The 11034-nt window shown below is 36.9% G+C and overlaps 1 protein-coding gene across 2 annotated transcripts in view; it reads right to left on the bottom strand.

Moving 5' to 3' along the window:
• Nucleotides 1–11034, bottom strand: part of PRKD3 (protein kinase D3) — a 47308-nt gene that overhangs the window by 3265 nt on the left and 33009 nt on the right. For both annotated transcript variants that reach the window (XM_021289400.2, XM_065057940.1), the window contains exons 12-18: nt 8488–8540; nt 8055–8127; nt 4897–5003; nt 4148–4309; nt 3585–3683; nt 1778–2045; nt 793–878 (exon numbers count right to left, since the gene is read on the bottom strand). In XM_021289400.2, the coding sequence (XP_021145075.2) occupies nt 793–878; nt 1778–2045; nt 3585–3683; nt 4148–4309; nt 4897–5003; nt 8055–8127; nt 8488–8540 (848 nt within the window). The remainder of the gene's footprint in view (nt 1–792; nt 879–1777; nt 2046–3584; nt 3684–4147; nt 4310–4896; nt 5004–8054; nt 8128–8487; nt 8541–11034) is intronic.

The raw sequence follows: 11034 nt of genomic DNA, 5'->3' as shown, positions 1-11034 counted from the left end.
CTGCAGCTTGTCTCTACTTTTAGTATAAATAACCATATAATCAACAACGTCTGTTTAAAAAAAAATACCGCCCCTCGAGCAAATACCCCAACAGTGTCCACAGAAAATGGTTCAAAATTAAATAGACTAGTGTCTAAGGTTGTAATATTGTAAATCATGAAAGCTTTTTGAAAGAAGACCGCTATGTTACCTTTATTATTATACAAAATTAATTCTGTGTATGCAAATACATGAAATTATACTTGTTCCAATATTGTTTGTACTCAGAATCAACTGGATATTCCCCTTAATGTCTTTTAAGTTATTTGTATGTCGGGATATATGCATGCAGTATTGTGAAACCACTGTGAAAGTAACTTGCATCGAACAAGCAGATAAATTCCATTCCGAATAATTATCTTCTAAAATGACTACAAGGTACAGCACACACCAGCCTGCGTGTCCACTTTAGCATGGAACAAACAATGTATGTCTGTGTACTGATCTCAATGGGGCTCCGTGCACTCATCACATGTTCAGGAGAGGGGCCAGAAGAGTAAAACTCTATGTTGGTATCAGACAGACCATAAGGGGTGGGAGACAAAATTCTCCTTGGGGAAATAAATGGTTAACAGATGGGCAGAATCCTGGAGTACATAGAACGTAAAGCTAAAACCAGAAATACTCAAGGCCCCATGAATGCTTGTTAACAAACTTTGATAGAAGCAGTTTCAATAAGTCTCTGAAGGATTCAGTCCAAAAAAATCATTGTTCCCCCATTATAAACGTAATGAAAAAGGCAGATGGGTTTACCTGTAACCATGGGTGACTAAGGGATTTATCAACACTGAAACGTTTTCTCATCTTCACTTGAAGCAAATTGTTTATTAAATCAATGGCTGACAAAGAAGAACAGAAAAAAAATATATTCTTTAAACACTAATCATCTCTATCATAATTCACATGCTGCAATGAAAGAGATTTTTAATATATAAATGTGTTTGTGTATATCCTAATGAACTCTTTTAAACTTCAACTCTTGAATTTTATATTTAGCTTTGCTTATGTTAAATGAGGCTACAAACTCGGTACAGGGTAAGCTTCCCCACCGCTTTGATGGAAACAGTAAAAGCTTTACTATATTACTTGTTAATGTTTTTCCTTACTGATTTTAGTGATTTTTCAGAAGTGCTTACATAACTCAAGCATAATCCTGTGTTCCAAAATTATGTAGGTACTTCTACTATTCTATACTTTTGTATATGCCCTTCCACATCTACTTGTGCATTAATTATACATTACTAATTATACATTACTAATAACAAAGCTGGCATTGGAGACCTCTAGAGATCAGCCTCGTAGGCTTCTGAATTGCTCAGATCTGACATTTAGACTGAGGCTTTGTTTCAACTGCTAATATACAAAATTAATATTCCCGATTCAACTTTGAACCATTTCTGTAATTATAGTTTATCTAAACTAGATTTTGAGATCAACATTCAGCAAATACTCACAAATGGTTTAATTTTTCACTGGGAATTTTGGGAAGTTTCAGGTTATTCATCCCAGTCATCATGCATGCAATTAATTTTTCCTGCTAAATCTATTGGCTCCTCCTACCCTGAAAATAATCTAAAACATTATATTTGACAATTTAACTTTCCTAAACATTTAGTTGGAGTTTAGTAGACTATGCCAAAATATCTCACACTTCTATCTGAGTGAACCTTAAAGTTTAAGCATCTGAATTAATTATCTACACATAAAGACATTCTAATAGAGAAAAATAATTTATTACCTTCACTAGAAATTTCCTTCCAAGGATTTGGTGGATACATAAATGCGGCATTTTGAATCTGATCATTTATATCCTCGTCTTCATTAAACGGGAATGTACCACTAAGGCTCACATAGACAATAACTCCTACTGACCACATGTCTAGAGAGCGGTTGTAACCTTTACTCCTGAGCACTTCAGGGGCAAGATAAGCAGGTGTCCCCACCACAGAGCGCCTGAAAGATTTTTCACCAATGATACGTGCAAAGCCAAAATCACACAGCTTCACCTGCAAAAGAAATACATTTTAAACTGAGAAATCGTTGCTTGATCTCCAAAGCATGCTACTGCCCAAGACCAGAGCGGTAGTTGGTACCGTTTCTGCCACCATTTAAATACCACGTGCACTAAACCTCAGATAAAACATTGCATAAGCCAGTCAGTTAAGGTTTTATGTTGCTGCTTTTGCGGGCTGCGGATCAACCACGCTTCAGACTGAGACCTGAACAGGCCTTGCACAGAGGCAGGTCTGACGCAGTCTGTGTAGTACGTGGCCGCAAGTGCGCAAATAAAGACAAAAAACCTGTTTTCAAACTCAGCTCATTTTCAGAGGCAGACCCGCAGCCTCACAAGGCACAGAACCAAAACGTAAAAAGCACACGAATCCCAGGCAGGTCACATTCCTCTTAATCATATTCCTGAAGCTGGAGGCTTCAGCTACAAAGAAATCAAACAGTAAGTTTTCACTAGCACTCAGACTCAGCCAGCTCCGGGCAGAACAGTCCAGTAACCATCCAGGTAAAACGCATCAGCAGCTGGTGCCTGCACTGATGCTCAAATCATCATGGTTCTGGGATGGTTCCTTAACTTGAACATAGCAGACACTTGTACAGAAAAAAGGATCTAGATGAAATCCAGCACTAACCCCAGGTTCATAAGCGCTCCTCAAGGTGTAAGCAAGAGCAGTGCACTGAAGGTACACAAGTGACTCTCCAAAAGTCCACTCCACTTTGTATCAATGTCTCGGGACTAGAAGCAATTATCTGACGCTGCCTAACAGATTTTAATTTCCATGTATCCTCCACAAAATCCGTACTATCCAAGGTATCTAAGATAACAGCTGACTAGGTTAAGTCTACAATACATAATCACTAGTATCACTGAACAGCACTTGTCTGACAGAAATTAGCTATTTTGTTCATATTACAATGTCAGATCACACACACTGATGACAGAGATCCGTGACTAAGGCCAGTGACACAGAAGCCAGTCCCTGTTCTCATCAGCTTATAAACAAGACAGACAGAGGGAGGACGAAGAGATGCACAACATGGAAAAAATTGTTTCCTAGGGTCAAACAGCACTGGAACAGAAAGGACTGATCTTGAAGTTTCTAGTCCTGTGCCTTTTCCACTGGACTATCCTCACTAATCCAGAATACCAATTTCCACTCACTCTTCACAAGTGTAAAAATAGATGCAGTCTACACAGCCTTTTGCTAAGTGCTGCAGTAGTTGTATTTCTCAAGCTCCTTGGAAGAAAGAATGCTGGTGCACAGCACTGTTGAGCCATGATCCATGGCTGAGGGGAAAGACACTGAAACAGACCATTGCGCACGGAGCTAGGCTAAGAGTTGGAAGGAAAAAAAAAGCAAACACACACAAAAACAACAAAATGAAAAAACCTGTAATACACGTAGTTCAAGCAATTCTAGAATATGTCAGGTGAACAATCCCACAAGAGGTCACTTTAAGCTGAAATGCCTATATTTCTTTAAAAAAATTATAATGAAAAGTGATGAAAGAAGTATTTTTTAAACTTCACTCACTTGAGGGAATGGCTCTGCTGATGCTAGTAGTACATTTTCTGGTTTTAAATCACAGTGCACAATATTCTTGAAGTGTAAATTCCTCAAAGCAACAAGTATCTACAAAAAGGAAAGAACATTTCCGGAACTATTCAAGTGGCACAAAAGTGTCAAAAGCCACACACACTAAGCAACACAGTAATTTGTATCAACAGAGTCTTCAAGAATTATCCCATATATGCTGTGCAAGTACTAGATTTTTTTTAGCCTATCAAGACTTGGAACTAATGGTTTTGATTTTACTTCCACCCCCCCAGCTTCCTCTCTGTCTTTTTGAATGCTTACTCTTTTGATGTGAATCTTTGGATACCCATAATGTTATGTCTCGGGAAAGAAAGGCAAAAAAAAATATAATTAACTTTCAAAATTCTTGCCATGTATATTCAACTTTCATTGGATGTGCAGCCCTCTGTGTTGTCTATTAAATAACAATACAGAAAACCCCCTCTCCAAAATCCACTCTCACACAACTACAAAAGACAAATCTAGCCTTCCCTCTCAAAGAAGAGAGACTCAATGCCAACCTGAGTGACCATGAACTTTGTTATTCGTTCTGGAAGTCGACTTTTCTCACTGGAAAGAATCATCTCTAGCATATCCCCATGCAGTTTCTCCATCACAACAAAGACCCGTTCCGGGGTTTCAAACATACATTCCAGGTTCACAATCCCAGGGTGGTGCAAATTCTAAAATAAAGTAGTATAGGTACATCATTAAAATAGAACTGTATGAAATATCCTGAATTACATGAAAATATTGTACCTCAAATCAAAAAGCAGTTAAGTGGAGAGTTAGAGATGAAAAAAACCAGAATGTCTGAGGCAAGAAAGTAGCTTGAAACAAACATCAACCCATGAAACATGCTGATTATCACTACTAAGACTAATTTGTTTTAACACAAATTATCTACAGTGATTGCTTTTACAGTTGGGAACAGTCAGTAGCTTGAGTACAGAACATGTAAGAACAACACTCATAGACTGAGGAGCCAGCAGTGGAAGACAGCCAAAAATAGAGTCTCCTGCTACCTGCAGGAGACAGCACACAGCCAAAGTAGCTGTCTTCAGTGGATCCCCTATAGGGGGTAAATGCTACTTCCAAGTTATCAGTTCTACCAAATACTCCGGAACTCCCATTCTTCTAAGATTCCCTCTTACAAAAAGATTCAGAAGTCGCACACACAGATTAATCAATTCAGAGTATTTACACACACAACAAAATCTTATTAATGGCTTGAGACAAACTCCAATGTGATCAAAAAATACTTTTGTACCTGGAGAATGGCTACTTCATTACGAAGCTGACTTTCCTGTTTTGTTGGAAACCTCATCTTGTCAATGACTTTGATAGCCACATCTCTTCCAGTCTTCCTGTGTTTTCCTAAACAGAAAGTCAATGTCAGACATCACGAGGCAGAAGCAATTCATAGCTATAAAACATTACAGCAGAAATTCATTTTTGGTGAAACAAGTATATTTTGTACTAATGTAAAATATTACTATATTTAATTGCAACTGGTATATGAGTAACAAGAAGTGATGGGCCTCAACAGCAGGGTTGTAGATAAATTTAAACCGGTTACTACCCTGCTGTCAGGTATCCACATTGAAATTGGATGTATTAGGCGAAGTTTTTGTTTGTGCAAGGGACTTGCACATTATCAAGTAATACCTACTCCCACAGAATATTGCCTCTCCCACAAAAAACAAACACACTATTCAAGACAAATATGAAGAAAGATCTACGAATCTTCTCCAGTGGTTTCATCCTCTTATGGGTTCCACACAGACAGGAAATTATACCTAATAATCAGGAACATGTGGGTAGTTATGTGCCACAAAGAATACCGTGCTAACACCCAGGAAGCAGTCTGTTGTGATCAAAAAGCTTCAAAAGGTTGTGGTAAGAAGCAAAACGTGCTGGCAGCACCAAATATTATTCCTTGCTGCAACCTGCATCAGCTAAATGAGAAGCATTCTGCAATACACAGTGAGGATGTTTCAGGGGCTCAGAGAGCAGCTGCAAATGCTTACCCAGCTTCTCCACAACTGCTAAAACAAGTTCTATCACAATCACAGGGCTTGGGAATGGCTCCCACAGCTGCTGCCCCCGCCTCAAACAGCACCATGCGTGAAGGGCCAAATCCAAGCTCATCTCCACCGGCCCAAGTGAGGCTGCTTGAGGAGACACCACTCAAGGTCCAAAAGGGTTTACAGGGTTATCAAAAAGAACTAACAATTGGAGAGCAAAAAATAGATTTTTTAAAGATTTAATTAGTCCTAAGAAAAGCTGACACTGTATACTGGACTGTCACAGACAACAGCATAAAGCCAGAAGTCTGGAAAGAGAGAGGCCCTTGGAAGTTCTGTAATTTTGTCTGTAACAAATCAGCCATTTTTACACCCAGCCCACCCCCCAAAAAACAACAACAACAAAAAAAAAAAAAAAAAACAAACACCAAAACAAAACAAAAAAATCACAGCACCCAGCTATTATTAAAAAAAAAAAGAAAGAAAACCTGATTCAGGGTATGTGATTCTGGCTCCACTAGACATCAAATTATATTGAAAAGCAGCAGAAATACCATCAATTCCAAACTAGATGCAAACTCAGAATACAAATACTAGGCTGCAAAATAATGTAAAGCAAAACCACCAAACTAGCAAAGCACTTAACTACAGAAGCTAGGCTAGAGCTAAACATTGAACACAAAGAAAGATTAACAGAAAAGCAGCTAGAAAATTCCTTTTCCTAAGTAAAAGGCAACCAACCAGGTTTCAGGGCAAGTTTTACATCAGTAAGAAACTGTCAGGAATTTTTTTCTGTCTCCATTTTTCAGACCCTTCAAAACCAACCAAAACATGCAGAGGGAAACTGTTCTTGCTGAAAGAAACAGGAGTAGCATATCAATATCCTATAACTACTTGATCTACAATTTGTAAATGTTTGTCCAGAATAGAGGGGAGAAAAAAACCAAAAACACAACCACAATGTGAGCAACTTTATTTTACCTTTATTTGTTTAAAGAAAAGGTTTTGTAATCATTACTTCAGTAAGCCTACAAAGAAGCCAATATTAGAAGTTACCAGATCTAGTCTCCCCAAACACCAGCAACAATTAAGCAGCGTGCAGAGCCAACAAATAAAATTTTCTCTTCTTGCTCTTTCAGCTTGTGATTTTATCTTAAGAAACTGAGTACACTTACTCTAGATATTTTAAGGCATCGTTAAGCAAAAAGATTTAATATCATAAAAGCCTTTATAAGTATTTATTATGTGAATAAGCATTTATAATCATTGAATCATGAAAAATACCAAGCTGAGATTTATTTAAAAGGCAATTTGGGAGAGTATATATAGAAATAAAATCAAAACATTGAACTAATCTCTCTGCACTTGTGCATGTGCTACTCATAAGAGAGGGACCATACTTTGATTTACACTATGCTTTAAGAAATATAGAGGAAAAAAATAGACCTCTCACAAGAATGATGTAAAACTAGACCTTCAAATGGCATAATAAAGTATTGAAATACACAGTTGGCACACAGAAAAATCATAGCCACAATACCTCCTGACTAGAAAGACAACACAACAGAAGCAGAAAGGTTACCACTTTTCAATCATTAGTTATCACTTTTTCTTTCTTTCCAGGTTTATGGTCTGTGGTTCTCTCAACACTTGAGATATAACATATGGGATTTAATATTTAAAAAAAAAAAAAGAGAAACAGACTTCATATGATGCACTTCTAGTATTTTTTCTTTTTGTGATTACATACTATGAACAAGTTACATGTTGCAATAGAAGTTTTTAAAAACTAAAAGTGATAAGTCTACATCTGGAACCTATTAACAAAACAGAGACCTCTTGACAAAGAATTCCTCCCTATACTTTTTCCTGCTGACAAAAATTTGTAGTGCAACTGTTTGCATAAAAATGTCAATAATATATTTGCATAAATACTGTCAAAGCATAAAGTAAAAGATGTGTTTTTCTAATTGCTTTTGGCCACATCTCTCAAATATAATTGAAAGCAGGTATAGCTGGCAGCCTCCTTAAAGACATGACTTCTATTACTGTGTAATACAGACAACAGTGTTAGAATTTGCAATTTAAAAAAACCCATTAACCAAGGCCAAATTGAGCCTACAGATTGCTTTGTATTTGACTGTGGCCAAAATTCAATGCATATTCTAAACTGATCTTGATGCCAATGCAAAACTCTAAATGCAAAAAATGAACTGGAAGAAATACTGTACATAACACATCAGAGAGACAAAATAATCTAAACAAAACTTTAAACACTGTAACATCATAAATTTCACCTATACATTCTAGATTCAGCTAAGCAAATACAAAAAGGCTAATTATATCAAGTAGACAGACATTCTACCTTAATAAATGCATAATGGAATCTAATGTAATTTACCTCCATATACAATACCAAACTGTCCAGAACCCAGCACTTCATCAGCAAATATTTGGTATACAGAGCTGATATCCTAATGCATGAAAAAAAGAAATCATAAATATCAGGAGTAATCAAAACGTTCATGAGCACATCAGTTAGTCCTGGCTAAGCTGTATTTACATGTGACGTTAATCGAACTCTATAAAGGGTGCCATCATTACCCTGAACAGCGTGGAAAAACAAAAACTTTTCCGGAAAAGGATCCACTGAGCTGCACTGTCAGCAGGGACACACATTCACACACACTAACAGCTGCACCAGGTAAGCAGGACACAGACTTCTTCAGCTACAGTACCCTGCTGCTGCTTTCTCATCCAGATACTGCTACTACCCACCACTTTGTAATACCCAGTTATACAAACACCATTATTATACAATGCATATGACTCACCACATTCTCCTGGACCTGGCAATTTGAAACAGAGATGCTTAGAGATAACTCTTCTGCAATAAATAAGATATAACTGAGTAAGTAAATAGGAAGGGCAGGCTCTTTCCAGTAAAAAGAGGAAAACAAAACAAAACAAAAACACCTTTACTGACTTCTAACTCAGTCATGGTGAAACAATTTTTATTGATGTTCTGTTGTTCTGCAGAAACATCATACCCTGGAACTCAAATTTCACAGATTGATTAGATAAACAACCCTGGGAGTTTTGGTGGGATTATTTGTTTATTTTTGTCATATTGCTGATTACAAAAATAGTAGAACAATACGAGCATGTATACATTAGAGAGCTGGAGAACCACAAGCAATAGTAATGTGATAACTGTATCAGAGTTCATTAAACTACTAAACTACTAAGAACTTCTGGTAGAAAAACACAGGGAAGAGGACCAGGCAGATCCCTTATAGCCAAATGAATGTGGTTACTAATTATCTGTGGCATCAAGATATACAGAACTAATGCATGAGAAAAGGAAACAAATGAAGCAAAGCAAGTAACAGAAGACCTGATAATTTAAAAAACAATAAAAGTCATAATATAACCAATATTTGTTTCATGGACAAACTATAGAAGCATATAGATATTTGGAATATAAGAGCATGTCTAGAAAGTGCAATTTGCAAGTAAAAGCACAAGATAAAGATATAGACTATTTCAGCCTGCAGCAGATGCTGACACAGTTTTCATTACAGGAATAACATTACAAGAGAGATGTCAAGGAAGGCAGAAAACAAAAGAAGAACAAATTCACCAAGAAAGCAGATGGAAGGTATACTACAGATTTACTAGCACTTCGAAAAGAGCCTTTATCACCCTAATAAGAGCCTTGAGCTTTAGAAACAACTTCAGAGAACAAAGAAAATGTCTGTATCTGATTTTTGCCACCTGTACTTCATCTCAAAGAAGGAATTTACAGACTTAAGAGAGCAACAAATACTAGTTCTCAATGACACTATGAATACTGCATCTGAAACGATGGAATCACAGCCTTGCATATGTCTACTGATTATTGACTATAGTCAAGTCTGTATTGGAATAACAGTAAAAAAGACAAGGAAAAACAAGAAAGAAGGCAGACAAAAATTTACTAAGGTCAACAAGAACTGAAGCAAGGATGAAACAAGGTAACTAGAAAAGTGTAGATACAGTTTTTGAAACTGTTTAAAGAAAACACACTGAACCCTTCTCTGCAGGTAACTACAGAATACAAAATATCTGGTAAGTAGAGACTGAGTTACTCTTTACACATAAATCCGTTTTTCTAGTGTCTGAAATGTGAAAGAACAAGGACTGAAAAAATCGTCACTTCTGCAGTAACGTCAGGATTCCATATGTACTCTATACCAGCTAACAGTTTACTAAACTTCTTTCTCATTTCAGGTCAGAAATATCCCACCCCAGCCTGCAGGTGCAAGCTCAGGAAGGTCTCCTTCCCATGGGTCAGACTCAAAGAGCATCCTCATTTCTAGCAAGTACGTGGTATAATTGACAAGCTAGTGTCTTGGGGACATTTTGACACTACAAACTCCCTGCTGCTGCAAGTTTGCCAAGCATTAGCAATGCCTCTCTCCTCTTCTGGTCTTCTCATTTAAAATAATATATTTGAGCTTTTTTTTTTAACTAAAACTTTTATTTTCTTAAAGGTTCTTGGGTTACATTTCATGGCTCACAGTATACAGGATGGAGAGGGAGGAATGGACATCTTGTGGGCTTTTTAGAGTTTAAAAAACAACCTGATGAGTTGCCTAAGAATATGGGAAAGCCATTCCACAACATATACTACTACAATCCTAAACATGCTAAAATACTTCCTCTCTGTATCTACCTCTACAGCTCTATTCTCTACCACTGTCAAGGTTTTGCTATAAAAATTATTATTTCTATGTGCAAAAATACTGATTCTGGAAAAAGCAACTGTCTTTACAAGTCTCTCAGCAAGAGTAAGCCTTCGGTTCTAGAAAACAAAGAGACTTTGTATATGTACATTTGGAACTAAGAATTTCTCATCGAAAGTCACATTTTACCTACATATAAGGTCAGTTACGAGGTACCGTCTTACAGGAATGTTTCTCCACTGTAATTAAATACAGATACCGGTACTGGTATTTCATAGCTTACCATTTCAGACCATGGTTGTATTTTCAGAAAGTGTCTTTACCACAGACTAGCATTTACATGTCCTTAACTGTTGCTGATGCAGAATAACCAGATACCAGAGAAAAGGAAACTAATCTCAGAATCTCCTGCAAAAGAAAATTTTACTAAAAAGATTAAGGAGTAGCTGGAAGATGAAAAGAAACTAAAGAATGAAAGCACAAATCTCAGTACAGAATGTGAATTAATGTCATTGCAAGGAACAAGGAGATATCTGAAGAGAAAGAAGAAAACATGTAGTTTAGTGGAGCCTTGATAAAGAATATGATCCTATGCCAGAGAAAGAAAGGGAGGACGGGTGCACAGAAGGAAGAATAATGTACTTTTTATTACTA

The sequence above is a fragment of the Columba livia genome, chromosome 3 (genome assembly GCF_036013475.1).
Source record: "Columba livia isolate bColLiv1 breed racing homer chromosome 3, bColLiv1.pat.W.v2, whole genome shotgun sequence".
Classification (NCBI taxonomy): Eukaryota; Metazoa; Chordata; class Aves; order Columbiformes; family Columbidae; genus Columba; species Columba livia.
Note: the sequence above shows the minus strand (reverse complement) of the source record. Positions and strands in the feature narration are given on the sequence as shown.